The following is a 21526-nucleotide window of genomic DNA, read 5'->3' on the forward strand; positions in this document are numbered from 1 at the left end:
CTGAATCCACCAGGTTCTCCCCTGCCCAGCCCTGCAGCCAAATCTTCTGACAGTAAAGATTCTGGTACTGGCGAAGCTACTCCAATGCTGAAGGATATCTGAGAGGTTATTGTGCTGTCCAATGATGTAAGAAATAGTTAAGAATAAATGAACGGGTATCTGATCACTTGTATGGGATTCCTTGAGTATATTAAGAAATAGCCGCAAGCCTGTAAATGAGGCTGCCGGGGTCACCGAAGGACATTTCAGGTGCTGCATCTTGGAACTTCTTCGAGTACCTCCTGCCGCTGTCCATCACTGTGCTCGGCCAGGCGCAGAATCGCCAGCGTGCCATCGCTGAGAAGATCTGGGTTTCTAAAAATACTTAAGGAACTATAAATGATAACACGTTAACCTTGTCTCCCTGCCCCTGCCTAAAGGAACGCGCGGATCTCAGGAGGTGTGAGCGCGGCCGGTCAGACTCCCAGCGGGGTCTCTCGCTCGGTGAGTCCTGGACGCGCTCTGCGCCAGCGGCCACGAGCCCGGACCCCGTGCCCCAGCAGCGGAGCAGGCGGCGCGGTGACAGGCAGCACGGTGACCGGGGGCGCAGTCACTGGCAGCACGGTGACCGGCAGTGCGGTGACCACCAGCACGGTGACTGGCAGTGTGGAGAGCAGCAGTGCGGTGACTGGCAGCGCTGTGGCTGGCAGTGTGGAGACCAGCGGCACGGTGACAGGGAGTGTGGTGACTGGCGGTGCGGTGACAGGCAGTGTGGTGACTGGCGGCACAGTGACCGGCAGCGCGGTGACCGGCAGCGCGGTGACCGGCAGTGCGGTGACAGGCGGCACAGTGACCAGCAGCACTGTCCCGGGCAGGGAGCGGGGCCGCAGACATCACAGCAGCGTTCCCACGAGGAATTCAGGAAGCAACAATGACAAGGGGCTGTGGATTTTACAGATGTCATGTGGATATTAAAATAATTTCAGTAAATGATAATAACTTGTTATGAAGAGCGTGTTCTGCCAGGAGCAAAACTGTTCCTGAGCGAAGTACAGGGTTTTATGATTTGCTTCTTCTGAGAACAGGCATTTCTCCGCAGGCTGCCATGCGGAGCAATAACCACTTTGCCGGCGCCTTTCGGGCGCCGGTGGCGGTTTGCGGGACGGTGCCGGTGCACGCGGAGGCTCCGCGCACACGCACCGCGGGGACGGGGCCGCGTGTCACCGCGCACAACGGGAGCAGCACAGCCGTCCCGCAGGCGGGGCTGGCGCTGCGGGACCAGCGCCCATCGCGCCCCGCGCACAAGGGCCAGCCCCGCCACGGAACACCACCGGTGAGCGTGGCCAAACTGCCCCAGAAGTGAGCGTGTTCGCCGGTGCGGGTTGGCAGACGGAGATCCTACCGATGTCTGACCCATCGCCGGGGACAGACCAGCAGGGGTTCCTGTTGCGGTCGGCAGCGTTTCACAGGCTGGATCCCGAGCAGGGGTGCTCGTGGGCTGGCCCGGGGTGACCGTCCCTTGCCGGCGTCCCGGCCGGTGACCCGCGCGGTGTCCGCGGCAGACAGAGCACACGGACCACCCTCTCCACCAGTTTTCCAGGGGAAACTTTGCCACGATCTTTCCAAAACTGTTTTCTCTCGCAGAAACAGCGAGTCTGTAGAAGCAATTCCGTAGCGTAAGTGGCACAAGGCCCAGCCAAGCGGGGGCCCCCGGACACGCAGACGCGGTGCAGACGAGCCGCGCTGCCCGCTGACAGCGCTCCCCAGTTCAGTTGCTCCTTTTTATAGGAAGCTCCAGACTGCATTTATCTTCATGTTATTAAGAAAAACTAAAAGAGCACAACATAGCATTTAAATCGGAGACTGCTCCTTTTGTGCCTTTAAAAAATCTGTTTAACTACCCCGATGCCTGCTCAAGACAAGAATTATGCTGTCATGGCATGCAGTTTAGTCTCATCAGCACTAACACACTTTATCAGACAAGCTGCCGCACCAGCCTGCCGGGTGCCCCGCACCGCAGCCCTGGAAGGCCACTGATGGGCACCCAGATGTTGTTGCCAATGACGGTGCCATCACCCGGCCGGTTATCCTCGCTCGCTCGCCAGCACAAGCACACGCGCAGCACAAAATGAGGAAACATCGGCCATGTCCATGCACAAGGGGGACGCTCCCAGAACCCCGGGGCTCTCCAGCCCCTGTCTGTGTGGGCGAAGCAGACGACACGTCCCTTCCCAGGGGGCTGCAGGAGCAGGATCCTGCACCGGCCCCGCAGCGCGGGGCACCGCGACAGCTCCAGCGTCACCTCCAGAGGTGGTGGCACAGCCCAGCAGGCAGGCGGTGGCTCCACGGGTGCTGAGGTCACCCAGCGGACACAGAGACCCTGACCGCGGGCAGCGCAGGCACAGGTGGTTCTGGCAAGCAAAGCGGGGACTCTTTGGGCCTGCGCAGCTAAGCCTGGATTGTGACACAAAGGCGGAGATCGGCCTCGACCCATGGGAGTGAGGGGTGGAAGAAGCATAAAAGATGATTCCCGACTGAACATCGTAGAGATCTCCCACCAGAGGATCAGGGTCATCACGGGGGACCGACAGGATGCTGTCTGGGACCTGGGACCACAGGGACACCTTTGGACCCGCGGTGGTAGCGGAATCCTCTTTCTCCGTTTTTTCTTTCCATTTTCTCCTCTTTCTCTATCACGTGCCGCTTTACAGGCAAAAATAACAACATAACATTGTTTGATTGAATTATGACCCCTTGGCATTTTGGCTGCCTTAATTTTGCACTTCGAGATCAAGGCAAACGAACCATCACGGGTCCATCACCGAACGGACGGCGACCCCGCCGGCAAAGCCCCCGCGGCTGGAGGGGACGTGGGCGGCACGGGGCGACGGGCGCCCGGACAGAACACCCACCGGGATCACGTAACACACGGAGCCCGACCTTCTAATGCGCGAGCATTGTTCAGCCAACCCGCCATACGCTGCTGGCAAAGACACCGGGATAGCATAAACCAGTAAATCGGGCCAGACACGGCAGCACAAACACGCAGGGTTTATTTCCAGAAGTTTCATAATACCAGCACACTGCCATCTCCACGAGGCCTCTGTGCAGCGCCTGCAGCGCCCGCTCCTGCAGCGCAGCCGGGGCGCTGACCCTCGGCCGCGGCACCAGGCCAGCGCACCCGCGCGTCGCCGCAGGGGACACGGGCGCAGCGTCCCCAGGTGCTGCCTCATACTGCAAGGCTGGGGCGGCAGCGAGGGGACGCGGCTCCTCGGACACAACGGGTAATGGAGCTGAAAGCTGATAGTGCCAGGAACGCTGCAAGTGGCATTACTTCTTAAAGAAAGAGGAAACAGGTCCTCCTGCACAAGGTCTGGTATTTCACAATGACGTGAAAATGTTTATAAAGAGACCAAAAGTACAGTTAAAATACAGTTACCTGCTCATATTAGTTCTCAATGACTCCAGTGTTCTCACACAGACGCTTTATTCCTAATGCATCATACGAATTCGAGGAATTCAGATGTGCAACAGGAAACAAATAGAAAATGTAAAAAATCCCCTATTTTAAAACCACAACATTAGAAATGCAAGGAAGATGAAACAGTCAGAATGGTACTAATAAGGCAAGACAAGAAAATATCAAAGTACAAAATACTGCATTTTATTGATGTTTCAGTGAGATTGTTTAGTGTAGCTCAATGCTGTTAGTCCCGATATCAAAATTATTACCAAACAAAACGTGGCATATCCTAACGCTTTACAAAAACGCAGCACGTTTCCTTAATGCTTATAAAATCAAGAGCCAGAATACGACCATTAAATAAATCCTATAACAAAACCTCAGCACTTGAGAGGAATCAATCCAACCGTTGGCGGCGTTTCCGTGTTCCTGTTCCCCTTGGACGCTCAAGGTGCCATCAACACATTGACAGACATGCGGCATTTTTGATGTGGAGCAGCGTAATTAGAGATGAACATACGATTCTTCATTAGTGGGCGACGGTTTCACACGAAGCCGAGTACAGAACGGTTTCCGTGTTTCCTCCAGCGTGACAGTGACTGTTGGGTCCCTGTGCTTCGACACTTTCAACAGCTCATCCTGCTACGTGGATCGGGATTTTCCGTCTATCCGAACCGAAGTCCAGGGTGTTTAAGGCTCACTATTGGGCAGCACAAACTCCACAGAACTGCCAAATATCATCACACGGGACACACGTGCTACACGGAATAAAATACGGAGGGAAGGTTTGCAAAGTTTGTTTCTATATGAACAGAAGGTTGTTCTGCGTGACTTGGACGGGGGAAACGCAAACAGCAGCGCCTGCAGCACCGGTGCTCCAGCACCCTGCTCAGAACCCGGTGTGCTGAGCCACCCTGAGCAAGAGGCTGCAGACGGTGTTGGTTACAACGGCAGCAAAGAGGAGGAAACTAAAACAAGATCTACACGATTCACTTGGGAATAACGATCACTGAATTTCTGCTTCACAAAGGGTACAGTGCTATTATTTTTCAAATTAAATTTACGCTAGGTTTTCTAAATTTATGTGGAAAAGTGTATTTATGACACTACTTTAAGTGGAAGGACTGGATGGGACGACTACATCTTACAGAGAGACATAAATAAATATGGCGAATGAGGATGATTCCTGACGGGTTCGATGCGAGGAACAACCCATGGCTGCGAAGGAAAGTGAGTGCGAGTACGGAGGAGGAAATTAAAGTCAAAGATAAGAGTGTCAGAAAAGGACAATATGCGTATGCAATGATGGGAATCAGACTGACTATCAGCACCTGGAAACAGCGAGATACACAGTAAAAAAGCCATCACAAACTATCTCTCTCCTTCAAAATAACAAAGCAGACAAAGACAAGCTCTTTTCAGACTTCTGTGTATATAGAATTTTAACATAGGAGATGCAAACTGGTTAAAATACTGCTAAGAATAGCACGAACAAGAAACAGTACTTCACTTATCACTTAATACAAGTTTCTACAGAAAAAAATCCAACATCCAGATCTTGCTGTATTCAAAGTATATATACATCTGGCAGTCCAAAAGTTACTTGTCTTGGATTTAAGCACCTTCATTACACAGTGTCCTTTACTACAAAACAGCCAAACATACATTCATAACCCTAGAACTATTTTTAATATTAGCATATTTTAGAGCATTATGTCAGACAGGTGCAAACAAAGTTGTTTTTTAAAGATATGCAGTCTGCGTTAGTTACAGTAAACAGCTCTTGCACTACTGTCCATACATAATGCAGCTACTGGTTTTACAGGTCATTTATTTAAATGCTTTCACTTTTACAAAATACTTCAGAAAAAAACAAAAAAGAGGAAATTTGCACTTCAGCTTCTGATTCTCAAAACGTGCTACTTTGTGAGATAACTACCCCCGTGCCCTGCGAAGGAGCCGCCGGCGCCGGGACTGCGTCCCGCCTGGCCCGAGCGCCGCGCCGGCCCCACAACAGCCCCGCGAGGTAGTACAGAAATATCCCCAATCGGCAGAAGACGGACTTCTGCGCGGCGGCACCGTCACCCCGAGAGTTCGCGGCCCGGCAGGAAGCGCGGACGCAGCGGTCAGTGGCGGACGCGGCGCCCGCGCCCCGCGGTGCCTCGGAGCGGACGCCGTGCCGCGGGCGCCGCGGCTCACAGCAGCGCGCTGGGCAGGTTGCTGCTCTGCCACCGCAGGCAGGTGGTCTTGGAGTGCTTGTAGAGGTGGCTGGACTGGCTGAACCGCTTGCCGCACTTGAGGCAGGCGTAAGGCTTTTCTCCGGTGTGCACGCGGATGTGCTTCTTGCAGTCCGTCAGGGTCAGGAACGTCTTGCAGCAGATCTTGCACGCGTACTTGCGCGCGCCTTCCACGACCAAGACGTTGTGCTCCGATAAGGCCTTCTTGCACTTGGAGAGGACGTCGGCGGACGCCCTGGTCAGCTGCGGCGGGCCGGGCTGCGGCGGGTGCCCGCTTTCGAAGGACGCGGTGCCGTTCATGATGAGCTGGGAGCTGGAGGAGCTCTCCTGCAGCTGGGAGCTCCTGACCGAGGTCACCACCGGCATTTTGGGGGCGATGCGGCGGTACCCAGGAAAGCTGCTGGCTCCGCCTCTGACTGAGCCCATCATTGCCCGTGACAGGGAGTGCAAGCCCAAGCCCGACCGTGGAAAATCCATGCCAAACTGTTCCACAGCCCGGTACCCAGAAGTCTGTACGCAGGGGAGACCCATCACATCCTGCATTGGCCTCACAAAGTGAGAGTCTGCAGGCTCACTAAACGGGTTCTCGACATGAGAGACGGTGGCAGACGAATGGCCACCCGCAGGCCCCGACTCCGGACTCATCAGGTAAGAGGCGTCGCTGTCCATCCTGCAGTCACTGGTGGTATTGGGAATGTTGTCATCGCTGTTCTGACCAGCACCAAAGCCACCACCTCTGCTTTTATTCAGAAAATTTGAGATACTGAAAGTAGACTTGTGTTCCAGGTTATTTGACACCTCCACGATATGGATGTCTCCCACCCTGTCGGTACTGGACTGTGGGTCAGAAAAGCTGCGATCGCTGCTCTCGGGACTCAGTTCTATCTTCTCCGCGCTCACGACTCCTCCTTCCACTTCAACAGACTCGCTGCCCTCTGCTTGGGAAGTGACATCGCTCACCTCGTCCTGAGGCTCGGGGGAGCTCAGGGGCTCGGACTTCACCACCACCCGCATGTGCTCCTTCTCGTTCAGGCCGACCTCTGGATTCTCGCAGGGGAAGCTGCTCTTCTCAGACGCGGGCTCCTGGTCAAAGCTGGTTTCCACTTGCGTTGCCTGGGACGCCATGGACATCTGTGAAATGTTTCCTGCGCTGTTGTCAGACTGGCTGGGCACTTGAGCATCTTCCTGAGCACCGAAAGACTGATCAAACATCATAGTATTGTCCTCCGGGTTGTCAGCAACCGCATCAGCCTTAGAGCTGTCCACAATCTTCAGTGAGTCTGGGGAGAAGAAGTCTTCCCGTGAATGCACCACCGCCTGCCCGCTCTCCGCAGCCACGTCGGACACAGCCTCGTCCATGGCAGGCCTGATGCGCTGCCGGCCCCGATCCTCCGAGGACTGTTTGCGCTTGTGGAGACGACGGATGGGGAAAGCAGCGCGCTGCTCCATGCTGCTCCTCATCGAGGAGCTCATGGTGTTCGGCTGCTCCTCGGTGCTCTGCGTGGAATTTAAGGCAGAGCTCACGATGCTCAGCCCGAGCTGCTGGAGCATGAACGACCTCTGCATGCGCGCGTTTTGCTCCTGAACTCTGTCGCTCGGTGGAGACATGGGCAGCGTCCTGGTGGTAAGGTAGTGCTTGCACGCTTTAACGACCGAGTTCAAATGTAAGTGGGATGCAGCCAGCAGGACATCCATGACGTTGCTCTCCCCGAGCATCAGTGTGGAAGTGTACATCATGTCTATCAGAGCGGCGAACGCTTCCGCTGTCACCACCTCGCTGTCCAGCTGAATCATGTTCATAGTCTGATCTCCTTCTGCTACGGTGAACAGCGCTCGGAAGTGCGTGCTGCACGCTGCCAGGACAGAGCGGTGCGCCTTGAAATGCCTGTTTCCCACCACGATGACGCAGTCGCAAAGCTGGCCATGAAGCCTCTGGTAGTTGAGCTGCTGAAAGATCTGCTCAAAGTGTCCTGGAAAATCCATGATCCTATAAAACAAAACAGAAGAAACTAATATTAAGAATCGCTATTCAGACCACAGCGAAACTGGGTTTAAAACGAAAAAATAGCCAAAACACAGATGACCAAAAACTGGTCTGAATTCACCACGGGCTCACGGGCAGCACCAAAGCTGGCGAGCTGGCGGAGCAGGACAAGGAGGACACAGGTTCTGGATGGCTGGTCTAGTGTAACACGCGCCTCAGCACCAGACGCGTCACAGGCGGCCCTGCGGGGACCAGCAGCGCAGGTCAGATCACCTCCCCTGGCTCCTGTGCGAACTAAAACAGCTCATCCTGGTACGGCTCTGTTTGTTCGTTCGTTTTGTTTTGTTAAATCTGATTGTGAATCATCTACTGCAACATTTGATAAACCGCTCCCACTGAAAAGTCTGAACTATGGTTCTCATCTCATTTAATCAAGTTTCACCTTCTGCAAAGTTTCTCAGCTACTGTGCAGAACAGTCACCCGAGTATCTGCGTTCACACAGAAACACAGAAAAGAGTTAATGGAAAGGAAGGGAGACGCTTCTGCGTGGGAACAAGCAGTCGGCTCTACCCCAAAGTGCCACCTCTAGCTATCGGAAGTGCAATGTAATTCTCTTATTCACTGTAAATTATCGTCTGGGATGCACTGAGCATCCTCTGTTTTTCCCACAAAACAAATAAAATGGTAGTAAGAAAGAAAAGTTTGTGAACGTTAAAAGCAGTCTCCACACCTGCTGTTTCTTACAAACCCTTTTGGTCCATGAGGAAGTTATGGGAAGCTCAACAAGGCAACCAGACAAACTCAGGGTGCTTTTCTTAAATTCCCATTAGCAGAACACTAGTCGAATCTTTGTAGAATCACCTTAAGACTACACAGGTGACTTTTGGTGATATCTATATGTTTTCTCATGACAAATCAACAAAGTCTGAGATTTGTGGAACAGAAACGTGTGTGTATGAGGCAGACACACGCATTTTTGTGTTCAAACGTATTTTTCAATAGAATACCACGCTATCATGTGATGCAAAAAGACAGTAAACCCACTGAATAGAAGGTCACACAGAAAGAATTATGCTTTTGAAGAGGGATCAAACGTGAGTCTGACAACGTAGAGATTCCGTCCCCAAGCGCACTGGCGCTGTGAACAAACCACGCGCTGCGTTCGCGCCCGTGCACAGCGAGGAGCTGTACGGGCTCCCCGCGGGCGGCCTCGCACGGACGGGGACTGACCCGTGACGCGGCTGTGTCACCACGCTCAGCGCAGGCGCTGTGACCGCCAAGGACACACCGAGGAAAACAAGCACAGCCGCTGCTGTGCATGGCTAATTACTCTGTTCACCTGGGCGGACACAGATCAGCCATTTACCTGGACGGATCGGCAGAAAAGGTCAAGCCTCAGAAATGCAAAGAGCATCTCCCAAGCTCGCGGGCATGGAGGGACGGCGGCACGCGGCCACGGGGGGACAGCGGCATGCGGCCACGGGGGGACAGCGGCATGCGGCCATGGAGGGACAGCGGCACGCGGCCAAAAAGCGACAGCGGCACGCGGCCATGGAGGGACAGTGGCACGTGGCCACGGGCGCACAGCAGCACATGGCCACGGAGGGACAGCAGCACGCGGCCACGCGGGCTACATGGCAGCTCGGGGCTCTGCACCCTGCTTCTGCACCTCCTTTGCTGCTCAGCAAGTGGCAGAGGTCACAAAGCCAAGTGGTACATGGACGGTCACTGGTGGATTTACACACACGTGTATGTAAGCTGTCAGCTGCAGAATTAGAAGCATCCATGGGCAGCAACTCAGCTCGAAGCAGAAAAGTACATCTGCAATGCCCCCCAGCCCTGGTTACCACCATCAACACGCCAAGGGAACGTGGAAGCATTCTTGACCATCTTTCATAAAGGATGCGCTTGTTTTGAATGGGTTCAGGAGTGATTCTGCAAGCAGCCTGAGATCAGGCTTGCTGTTGTGAAATGGAGATAACACACGCTCCGCGTGCCCCCGTCCCCGCACAACACCCCGCTTGTCACGTTCCACACTCACCACACCGACCACAGCGCCGCAGAGCCGGGCTGGGCCGAGCGCGGCTCCCGGACCCGCCATGCGCGGGCACGGCCGGGCCGGCACGGGCCGACGCGCTGGGGCCCCGGGGGGGCAGAGCCAGGCCCCGGGGGGGCAGAGCCAGGCCTCGGGGGGGCAGAGCCAGGCCCCGGGGGGGCAGAGCCAGGCCCCGCGGGGGCAGAGCCAGGCCCCGGGGGGGCAGAGCCAGGCCCCGGGGGGGCAGAGCCAGGCCCCGCGGCTGTCGGCCCCACGGCTGCAACCCTCGCTGGGCTTGAAACTGCAGTCTCAAAGCCAAAAATGTGCCTGTGCCACTAACGGATATTGAAGAGATGGGCAGAGGAGCAACTGTGCTTGGGAACACTCTCTGTCACTAAATAACGCAGTTTTGTGTTGTCAGGCACAGCAGACGCAGACAGCTAAGGGGCGGGACAGCCTTAGAGGCAGATACTCTGTTTTTAGGCTGTCCCCATGCCACAAGGGACACTACTGTGTCAGAACAGCCAGCGTTTTCTGATGCCCAGGATTATGAAATGCCTCAGGGCCACCTGGACAAACAAAGGGACACGCTCAGGTTTGCCACTTTTGCTGCACTTAGACTAACGCTGGGCTGCATAAAATTAAGGGAATCAGTAGTAGGTGAAGAGATCTGAATTAACTGCAGAAGAGGTGGCAAACTAATGTAAAACCACAAAGATGACGTGCGCTTTGCAATCTTTGCTGCAGACGCGGTCTCCAGGCGGGCACTGGGCCGGGAAGCTCGCTCCTCTCAGCGCACACGGGCGTGCAAGAGCCGCTTTACCTGAACACCAGAAAGGCAAAGATTCCACTGGCGGAAATCTGCTGCCCCAACTGTACCTGCTTCCTGTGTATTCTAAAAAGAAGAAAGAAATAAATTACACTTCATGCCTTCTAGTAATGGTGAGGGGGAAATGGTGATGGTCCAGGCTTACCGCTTCACCAAAAATCCCCGGACTGGGCAGCACTGAGGCTGTGATGCCTGCATGCCTGAAATAATCACTGTAATGAGATTTAATTCAGAACTATGTCAGTCTCCTTTATCTCTACAAATGAAGTTTTGTAATAAAACAGAAGAATTTGGCTTTGGCGCTTTTTAAAAATTAGAAATAGGAACACATACAATAGGTGATTTCACTACCTTTCCCTACCGATGCATAATGAGAATAATACAAGATGACATTTTCAAACAAAAAAATGTTAAATAAGACAAACTTTGGAACTGCACAGTTTTTAGTTCTACAGGTTTTCTCCGAGGGGAGTGTAGCACAAGGGAAAGCGAGGAAATGCTTCCTGGGGGATGCAGGAAGTGGGAGGGACGAAAATCAGACCCTGAAACGCGCTGGCTCAGGGCGGCAGGACAGGAGGACGCAGCCCGTGACGAGGCCCTGCGGGCGGCGGCGGGAGCGCGCAGTAGTGTCAGGAGCATGGGGAGCGGGAGCATGGGGAGCGGGAGCAGGGGCAGCGCAGGGAGCGGTGTCAGGAGCATGGGCAGCGGGAGCGTGGGGAGCGGTGGCGGGAGCATGGGGAGCGGGAGCATGGGGAGCGGGAGCAGCGCGGGGAGTGGTGGCAGGAGCATGGGCAGCGGGAGCAGGGGCAGTGCGGGGAGCGGTGGCGGGAGCATGGGCAGCGGGAGCACGGGCAGCGCGGGGAGCGGTGGCGGGAGCATGGGCAGCGGTGGCAGGAGCATGGGCAGCGGGAGCAGGGGCAGCGCGGGGAGCGGTGGCAGGAGCATGGGCAGCAGTGGCAGGGGCATGGGCAGCGGGAGAAGGGGCAGCGCGGGGAGCGGTGGCGCAGGGAGCGTGTGGAGCGGCGGCGGAAGTGCGGGGAGCGGCGGCAGGAGGGGCCGGCGGCTCCGAGCGCCCCGCGCTGTCTGCCCGCGCTGCGCACACCTGGACAGACTCACATCCTCCTCCGCTCCGTGCACACTGTGCGGGGGACGCGCCTGTGCAGGGAGAGCTGCCCCGGCCGCGCTTCCCTGGGAGGCTGGGGGGACTGACAACAATTCTGCATTTGTCTGCTTTTGCTCACGTACGAGATGGGACAGGTGTGACATGGGAGACAACGCTCTGTCCTTGACTTCATGGGACTGAAACACAGGATCCAGGGGGAATTTGGAGGAGGCGGCAGGGGGAAACAGTTGCCAGAGCAACAAAGAAACTCTCGCTGCATTTAGAGAACCATCACTACAGTCACCGTGCTCCTGCGGGGCCTGCGGGTTGCTCTTTGCACCCTGTCCCAGTCACGAGGGACAGCTGCAAGGAACCGTTTCACGCTGTGGGGTATTTGCACAGCTGTCGCAGCGCACAGCCCCGCACACACCGCGGGGACGCCGGCGCCCAGCGCCCCAGAGGGACGGGACGGCCCGTCCCGCGGCAGAATGGCAGGGCAGCGCGGCGCAGCTGCAGCCACCCGCGAAGTGCAGCAGTGCCGAACCGCACCGCAGCTGCAGCCACCCGCGAAGTGCAGCAGTGCCGAACCGCACCGCAGCTGCCACGGGCACCCAGCAGCTCCCACCGCTGCTCTGCTTCGGCTCACTCCAAGAAACGCGCTGCAGAGACATAAAACACCCAGGAGCTCATGCACTGCCCTTATCAAGCCAGAAGACAACGCAGTAACACATTTGAACCAACATTCAGAGAACACTGGAGGTGGAAAACACCAAACCACATGAGAACAGGACGTCACATCAGGAAGAAGCCTGAGCTGGACTGCAGAAAGGACGGCGGGTTGCAGGGATGCTCCAGCACATTTCTGCCCAGGCAGCAACATGTACCTGAACCAGGCAAGAGTCGTTTTGACCAATTATTCGTGATTTCAGGATTCAGAGAGCCCTTGCTCAGTCACCAGAAGTGATTGCATGCTTTGTGCACCCAAAACAAGACAAACCCCAGTTCTGCTCCAAACAACCTTACCTTGGCTTGGTATTTTTTATTACATCATAGAGGCTGAAACTAGAATCAAGAAATACAAACATCACAGCGAAGTTGAGATCTTGTAAAAGACCAGCTGAGAATTATAAAACTAGACTGGAGCCTTATATGCTGCATACTATCCACACACCACATTTGGTGAGATATCAGCTGCTGCAGGTTACTATATATGTCCAATACATCTAATTAAATATCTAGATACATGTATGAGCCACACATTTTTGGATACACACAGTCAGTCTGTCTTCCCCTCCTGTTTCAGCAATACCTTGCCCTTCAGCAACAGCTTGTTGTCATTACCACTTAATGAATCCTGTCTGCAATTGCCAACGTAAGATATGCAAGTCATTTCAGTTTTAGGTCCGTCTGCTCATATAACAAAGACCAGAGTGACTGGCAAACTCTGCTCACAACTACAGACAGCACCGACCTTGCAGCTTCAGACGTTTTGAAGCCGCACAATTAGCTGAGTCTTGTTTAAGCACATCTCGAGACTGTTGGATCAAGTGTCCTTTGGCTGAATGTCGCTCATTATACGCTAAAAGGATTACGTAATGCAATATGCAAATGTGTAACCAAGTGGCTCTCCAGGGTGTGAAGGCAGGGATAACACTTCATGTATAATGGCTGTTGCTTTTCTTGCTGTTGTGCTGGATTTATTCCACTTGTGCAACTCTGCTAACATTTGGGGTTTTTTGCACCCCGGGTGGGAGAACCGTGTTTTTGGGACAACAAGCTGACCAGAGACCCCGCTGGGCGGCTCATCCGCTGAACCAGACCCAGGCTGTGGGACTCACGGGGGAATCAGTGAATTCTGTAGATTCATTGAAGAAAAAAAATCAACGGAGAGCTATTAAATATTCAGATGCCATCTCTACCTGGGGAAGGCACTAAACTGCCAGTCACTTGAGACATAGTTTTATATATACTTACATCTCTGGCTTTCAATTTTGCAGCTTGCTCTGGTATTTTTGGAAGAGTTTTAGGAGAAAACTATGATTTTTTTTAATGTAAGATTGATTTGGTAAATATTAATATGGAAGCATTTTCTCCCTAACATTTTGATTATACACTTACAAAGAAAAATAATCTTTGACTAAAATGTGTGCTCACTAGCTATTTAAATACTTGATTTGCTTCTTCACTGCCAGAGGAAAGCCCGCCTGAGCAGCTCCAGCAGCGCAAGAGGCGAGGCTTCTGCGGGGCTGACTGGCCATCGGACACGCACACCCCAGCGCCTTCTCCAGCCAGGGACACGGGGACCCTGCGGGCAGCCCCCCATGGCCGCCCACACCCAGCAGAGCCCCCGGGCAGGGCCAGGAAGGAGTTCAATCAGGAGCAGGACAGGCGGTGCCGATCTGGTGCCGATCTGGTGCCAGGCATGGCTGGGCGAGCACACTGACTGTGACCGGCACTTTTCCCGCTCCATTTCCACGGCTTTTGCTCCACGAGTCCCCTCACCTCCTGCTTTGCCCCTGAACATCCCGTAGTAAGTCCCGCAGGACCCCAGACTGTTTCTCCCCGCAGCCCGTGTTTGGCAGCAGTGGGCAACAACCCCCCAGTCTGACAGAGCGCGACCCGCGCGCCGGGCTGGCGCGGGACACGGCGGGGGCTCTGCTGGCACTGCCCGCCACGGCTGGGACACCGCGCCTCCTCCTCGGGGTTCCTGATCTGGGCCCCAGCCGTGCCCCGGTGCTGCTGCAGAGGTGGGTCCGGGGCAGCCCCGCGGGGCCTGTTTGGGGTCCCCCTCCCGCCACCGCTCCCCAGAGCTGAGCAGAGCAGCTTCGTCACGGTCTACTGTGGGTGACACTGCTCCAGCGGGGGCTGCACGGGCTGACCTGCAGAGCTCCCTTCCAGCCCCAGCCAGTCTGGGGTTCCCTTCCAAACACCCATGGTGGCACATGGTAAAATACTCCTCATATATGCTGATGAAGATAAGGCTTACACTTCTTAAACTAAGCCCTCCGTATTAAGACAGCAAGAGAAATAAAATACCTAATTGGGAAGATGATGGGAATGCCCAGCGCTGCGAGGGGGACTCAGCGCCAGCTGCTCCTGCCTGGGACCACTGCAGCTCGTGAGCCAAACCACAGACCCCGCACCAGTCTGGGGAGCTCTCTAGCGATATCCTTGATCCGGGCTCCAGGTAGACTACAAATGTCCCTAAGATGAGGGTAAACTCTGCATATTGGGCCCTCTGCTCCTTTCAGAAGGGAATTTCCTATTACAATCGCTCTTCTTTCTTTCTTATCAGAAGCAGTCTTAAGTTGTGGAGTCAACCGCCTCTTCCTATGCGATCTCGTAGGCAGGCTGGGCACCGGCTCCTCATCCACCTCTTCTTCAAGATCCAGAGCCTCAAACCTACCACGGAGGGGCCCCTGGGGAGACAAGGCAGGAGGGAGGGGGCTGCCCATGACGCTGAACCAGAATGCGCTTCAACCCTCATCATCTTTTAGGTTCCCTACCTCTGCCCCACAGCAACAAGGGTGGGGCCGCCTCAGCACTTCCGCCTCTGCCCGAGGGGGCAGGGGGTCCATGTCCTTTTGGGGGGAACCTCCCTGGGGCCTTTCCGACTGGTACGTCAGGGTGTTACTCCACCAGTCGGTCTCCCTTTCGCACTCCCTGATGGTCCTCAGCGTCTCAACCTCCTCCTTGAGTTTCCCAACCATGTGGAGCAGACCTTGCACCTGCTCACAGCTCACACGGGTGCAGTGCTGGCCTCCTGCCCCGCAGCAGCGGGCTCTGCACTCCCTGCAGCCGGAGACCTGAGCAGCCACCGTTCAGGACAGAACCTCCGTCTGCGCTGCCACAGTCCGTTAGAGACAAGCTCTCCTTCTGGAGGCGACCATGCTCGTCAGCAGTCTGGGATGCCGGCAATGAGTTAGAGGGGCTGACAGTGCTCTCTGCACCCTGCTGACCAAGCTACCGCACCCGCTGCTGCAGTACAGTGTGGAACACTGTGTCCAGTTGTGGCCCCTCAGTTCCAGCAGGACAGGGAACTGCTGCAGAGAGTCCAGCGCAGCCACCAAGATGCTGCAGGGAGTGGAGCATCTCCCGTGTGAGGAAAGGCTGAGGGAGCTGGGGCTCTTTAGTTTGGAGAACAGGAGACTAAGGGGTGACCTTATTAATGGTTATAAATATATAAAGGGTGAGTGCCATGAGGATGAAGCCAGGCTCTTCTGGGTGACAACCAGGGACAGGACAAGGGGCAATGGGTGCAAACTGGAACACAGGAGGTTCCACTGAAAGAGGAGAAGCAACTTGTTGTGGTGAGGGTGTCAGAGCCTGGCCCAGGCTGCCCAGGGGGTTGTGGAGTCTCCTTCTGTGCAGACATTCCAACCCGCCTGGACACCTTCCTGTGTAACCTCATCTGGGTGTTCCTGCTCCATGGGGGATTGCACTGGATGGGCTTTACAGGGCCCTTCCAATCCCAAACATACTGTGATATGGTTTCTATTTCTTTAATTATTAGCTCTGACAATACTATGTAGACTTACAGCCCCTTTCTCCATCAAATCCCTTTGCTCTAATACTTAAGCTGCAGCAAGAAGGGACAAGGAAAGTGTTTAAGTACACTTGCACTAGAACTACTGCAGAATCAAACACTTTTCTCTTGCTTCTTTAAAGTTAATTAACTGTAAAAACATGAAAAAATAATGACTACGAATAATGATCTATCTAAAATTTAATCGCTATGTCCAGTACTAAAGCACACAAGTCAAACAAACAGAAAATCAAACACGACCTCAAGTCTCCCCTGAAGAAGCTTTTAAAAAGTCTGCAAAGTAACTGATTTTGTGTTACTAAAAACCACCAACAAAAGCTGCCTCAACTGTACCAGTCCATAGAACGGTATCAAAAGACATCTCACATATAAATACGCTATTGAAAACTTCACACTAGGTACTTATTTTTCCCTTGTTGGAAAAACAAAAGACAATTTATTACTTGCACCTCAAACTCCATTCCAAACAACCTGTATTTAAAAGCATTTGGTGTTCTGGGAATCCAGCCCAAAGGAATCCCTGAAATATAAATTAACCTGAAAGTGTGCCAACATGATATTAATAATTGTTTGCCTCTTAGCTTAAATCACAGTTTCCAAAACGTTACAATACCCTTCCCCTTGTGCTTGAAATAGCACATCTCATAAAAAGCTCCCCTGAAGCCTAAAATACAAACATAAATCTAGATGGAACTCAGTGATACAGGTGTTATTTATGAAAACACTTGCTACTATCACATTTTTTTTTAACAAGCCATCAGGATGGCAGGAGGGCAGAGGCACGAAGAAATGGAAATCTTCACTTATTTGACATCTTCAGCAAGCTTCATCAATTTGAAACGGGGAGGGTACACATTCTCTGCTCTGAGAGTGCTTTCAAACTGAACATATGGTGAAACTGTAGTTAGAGGAAGTTAAAATGATTTCTAGATCTGCCCCATAAAACTGAACCTGACTCCAGTGTCACACTGCTGTGGTGTCTGCCAGCCAGGAGAGGCATTTGTGTGTCTGACAAGCTCCTGCTCTCGTGACTGACGGCTGAGCTGACAGCGTCTCACCTGAGGTGCTTCCTTAGCCAGGCTTTATAAATAGTTCAGCTCAGTTTATCTCCCCATTGTCAGGGAGGACGAGTTACAACTTGTCTAAGAACCAGAAAGGATAAACTGCGCTGCAAAAGCCGCTGCTGGTCACATCACCATCCAGAGAAAGGAGGTTCACATGCAGCTTGGTGTTTTCCCATCACCTGAAGGTACTGCAGACAGCTCAACCTGTGGCAATGCCAACTCATTAGCAAACAACAGCATGGCTCACCAGGTGCAAACAGCGTCCTTGAGAGAAGCAACAAAAAGCTTCCTAAAAAAGGCTAGATTTTTCTTAGACACTCTCAGTTACCTGCAGAAACGGCCACCACGAGTGACAGTGGGACGCACGGCCACCCACCCCGCTCCTCGGCCTTCCACTCACCTCCTCCCAGCCCGGGACGTGTTTCCTGGTCTCCAAACGCGCAGCGCAGCGTGACACGCGGGGGAGACCGAAACGTGACACTCCTGCATCCTGATCTGCTGGCTCTGTTGGCACCTGAGGGGTTGTTTCTTTGTTGTAATTCCGTGATTTAACACACCCGTACGGCTGTATATTCCGAACACACTGAACGTTGCTTCCTGACGATTCCTGGCCACCCGCCATTCCAACGTTCATCATTTGGGCTCCGAGGCCGGTACCACAGCTCCCACAGGCACCAGTCCCTCTTTCAAAAAAGCTGACATACACTTTTCTAGGCCACTTACAAAAGCAGTGTTTTATAGGTATCAATAAGAAACAGGAAAGGAAGATCATAGATTCTGTTCTTGAGCATACAAAGCTAAAAAACTGTATCTAGATGTAAGAAAATTTCTGTTCCCAAGAGCACAATGTGGTTTTAGGCATTTAACAGTGAAACACCTGAGGAAAGCTGTTTGGGCAGTGTCACCATTTATTTACAAAGGGAGAGGCGCACAACACTGCTACACAAAACTGGCAATACAGCCATCCGAGGGCATGAGAAGACAAACTGCCAGCACCGAGGCCAGATCCGAACGCTCAGTCACGCTGTCAGCCCAGAAACCTCTGCTGAGGTTCTGGTGCCACGGCAGCTGCCGCCGCCCTCATGGGAATGCCCAGCGCCGCAAGGGGGACCCAGCGCCAGCTGCTCCTGCCTGGCACCACACAGCTCGTGAGCCAAACCACAGACCCCGCACAGAACCAAATGCCTGCAGGACCACAAAGAAAAGGGCAGCCACGGGTGGCTCGGCGCCAGCACGACGTCTTCTTGCTCAGCACGGCCATCGCTTTTAGACGTAGCTCTTCAATGTCACGCTTTACCAGAAACTCAAGAATTTTAAACAGCTCTGCCCAAACAGCTTCCTCAGTGATTCCTGTATTTCTAACCTAACTCAAAGTAGGGCTAACTGCATAATGAATAAATCTACTTTGGTCAGGAAATGGTTGAAACTGAAGTAACAAAATATTAGTTAGCCGCCACCACAGTGGATTCATTAGTGATACACGTTTTCAGCCTAAGCAAATAACTACATCCATACAACTGATTCAACAGATGACTACTATGTTTCAAATGAGGACTGTTAAATTATTTGCTTCCTATCTTCCTAAACTCGTTTTAAGAACTCATCTTCTAATATTATCATTTTACCCTCAAATGGGGAAAAAACCTACCCAGATGCACTGCATAGCTCTGTCTGTTTTGGCATTGTGGTGGGCTGATCAGACCACGCAGCCACTCTCTCACTCCCGCTCCTCAGCAACATGGGGGAGAAAGTAAGACAAAAAGCTTGTGGGCTGAGAAAGGACAAGGAAGTAATTCACCAACTACCACCTGAGACACTTGACTTAGGGAAGATTAATTTAACTTACTGCAAATAAACAACAGAGGGAGGAAGGGAGGAAGGGAGGAAGGGAGGAAGGGAGGAAGGGAGGAAGGGAGGAAGGGAGGAAGGGAGGAAGGGAGGAAGGGAGGAAGGGAGGAAGGGAGGAAGGGAGGAAGGGAGGAAGGGAGGAAGGGAGGAAGGGAGGAAGGGAGGAAGGGAGGAAGGGAGGAAGGGAGGAAGGGAGGAAGGGAGGAAGGGAGGAAGGGAGGAAGGGAGGAAGGGAGGAAGGGAGACCACCATGCCTCTACCATTCTTCCTTCTTCCCAGGCTCATCTTCACCAACTCTTCCACCTTCATCTCCCCAGCAGCACAGGGGGACAGGTGACAGGGGTTGTCCATCCTCCTTGCTTCCTTCCCCGCTCCAGCATGGGGATCCTCCCATGGGAGACAGTCTTGCACAAACCTCTCCAACGTGGGTCCTTCCCCGGGCTGCAGCTCTTCAAGAACTGCCCCTCTGTGGGCTTCTCTCTGCATGGGACCACAGTCCTGACAGGAGGCTGCTCCAGCGCTGCTCTCTGGAGGCTGCAGCTCCCTCCAGGGCACATCCACCTGCTCCATCACGGACCTCCACGGCTGCATGGACAGTCGAACTCACCATGGGCTGCACCACGGGCTGCAGGAGAACCCCCGCTCTGGTGTCTGGAGCACCCGCTGTCCCTCCTTCTTCACCGACACTGGTGTCTGCTGGGCTGTGTCTCATATTCTCACTCCTCGCTCACAGCTGCTGTTCCACTGCAGTTTTTTCCCCTCTTAAACATGCTATTGCAGAGGCACTCCCATCGCCACCGACGGGCTGAGCCTTGGCCAGCAGGTCAGCCCTGGGCTCGCTGGAATGGTCTCTGGCTGATACGGGGCAGGTTCTGCTGTCTCCTCACAGAAGCCACCCTTACAGCCCCTCCACTGCCAACACCTTGCAAAAACCCAATACAAGTATCTACTAATGAAGTATTAAACAGAAAACATCACCTTAACTGCGGTTTAAGAGCCACACTAGAGGGTAATAATGTACATGATTTGAATGTATTATGCTAAGTAACCAAATTCCTTCTGAATAAAGGTGGAGGAAGAAATTAGGCAGCTTTTGTCTGTTCAAAGACAGTAACTTCCTTGTCTGCTTTCACAGACTCCGCTCCAGCTCCACCTTCACAGCACACGGCTCTACAGCAGAGTGTGACACAGTCACCAGCTCAAATACGGCAGAGTTTGCCTCGGTTAGCACGGCCAGGAGAAAAAACAGCGAGTTAGGTCAGTGCCAGAGACAACACACACACTGCAGAGAAGCGACCGGCGCGCGCACCTTCGTACACCAACAGCACGCGTGAAGCCTCTCCACCCGTGTGCCGTCCTCCACAAGGTAACCATCGTTCCATAATTACAGCAAGTACAAGAACGCAATTTATAACATACAGACACGTTTCTTTGACAACACCAGAACATTAACTGAGACGTAAGAGAGGCGGCTGTTCCTGCGCTCACTCCCAAACGCTCTGAAAGGCGCTGTACTGAAGAACCGAGCTGCATCTTTGTTTTCTTTCTTATTCACGTTACCTGGAACATCCAGGTCGTACGTCTCACTCCAGACAGCACCCATATCTCACCCTCCCCCTCCTGATGAGCAGTTAAAAACACGCCCAGACACCCCGCGTGTGACACGAAGCCCCTGCGCACCCACAGAGGCGCTCCCGAGGTTCCTCCTCCAACGCGGCGTCTCCCGCTCACGCCGCAGCTTTGTTGTCTCCCCTGGCCAGGGCCGAGCGCTTCGCTCCGGGCCGCGCGGAGGAGCGCGGGGCCGCGGCCGGGCCCCGGGCAGCCCGGGGCGGCGGGGCCGCGGGGAGGGCTCTTCCGCGGCCCGCACAGCCGCGCGGTTCCCGCCGCTGCGCCCACGGCCGCTGCCCCGCAGCACCGCCCGCAGCACCGCCCGCCGGCCCCTGCGCTCCCGGCCCCTGCGCCGCCGGCCCCCGCGCTCCCGGCCCCCGCGCCGCCTGCGCTCCCGGCGCCGCCGCCCCGCGGGGCCCCGCCGGCCCTGGGGCTGCCGTGGCGGCGGGGGCGGGGCCGCCCGGAGCAGACGCGCTCCCCCGCCCGGCCCGGCCGCTCATGTCGCCGCCGCGCACCGCTCACCTGCGGCCCCCGCCCCCGGCGCCTCAGCTCGTCGGGCGGGAAGCGCGGGGGCGCCCGTCCGCCCCGTCCGCCCCGTCCCGGCCCCGCGGCGCCGTCCCCGCCGCAGCTCCGCCCCCGGGCCCTGCGCTGCGGCCGCGACGGCGGGCGGAAGTGACGCCATCACGCAGCGGGGACGGGCGCGGCCCCGCCCACCCTGCAGCCAACCAATCAGCAACCCTAGTACTGATACGCAACGGCTCCGCCTCCTCCCGGCACGCAGCAATAAGTACGGCCGTGATTGGCCGCATTCCTCTTCCCTCAGGCGTGGC

The 21526-nt window shown here is 54.6% G+C and overlaps 1 protein-coding gene across 2 annotated transcripts; it reads right to left on the reverse strand.

The window, feature by feature from the left end:
* Nucleotides 1-3642: 3642 nt before the first annotated feature.
* On the reverse strand, nucleotides 3643-21350 carry ZBTB5 (zinc finger and BTB domain containing 5). 2 transcript variants are annotated; one of them, XM_080362916.1, is made up of 2 exons: nucleotides 21219-21350; nucleotides 3643-7666 (listed from the first exon to the last, which is right to left on the reverse strand). In XM_080362916.1, exon 2 carries the CDS (start codon nucleotides 7660-7662, stop codon nucleotides 5638-5640), a length of 2025 nt encoding a protein of 674 aa, XP_080219042.1. In that variant the 5' UTR covers nucleotides 7663-7666; nucleotides 21219-21350; the 3' UTR covers nucleotides 3643-5637. The 2 variants fall into 2 exon arrangements, with proteins under 2 accessions (XP_080219042.1, XP_080219043.1); XM_080362917.1 differs by lacking the exon at nucleotides 21219-21350 and adding an exon at nucleotides 20769-20781.
* Between the last annotated feature and the right edge of the window lie 176 nt (nucleotides 21351-21526).

This window comes from Nesoenas mayeri (assembly GCF_963082525.1).
Source record: "Nesoenas mayeri genome assembly, chromosome: Z".
Taxonomy (NCBI): domain Eukaryota; kingdom Metazoa; phylum Chordata; class Aves; order Columbiformes; family Columbidae; genus Nesoenas; species Nesoenas mayeri.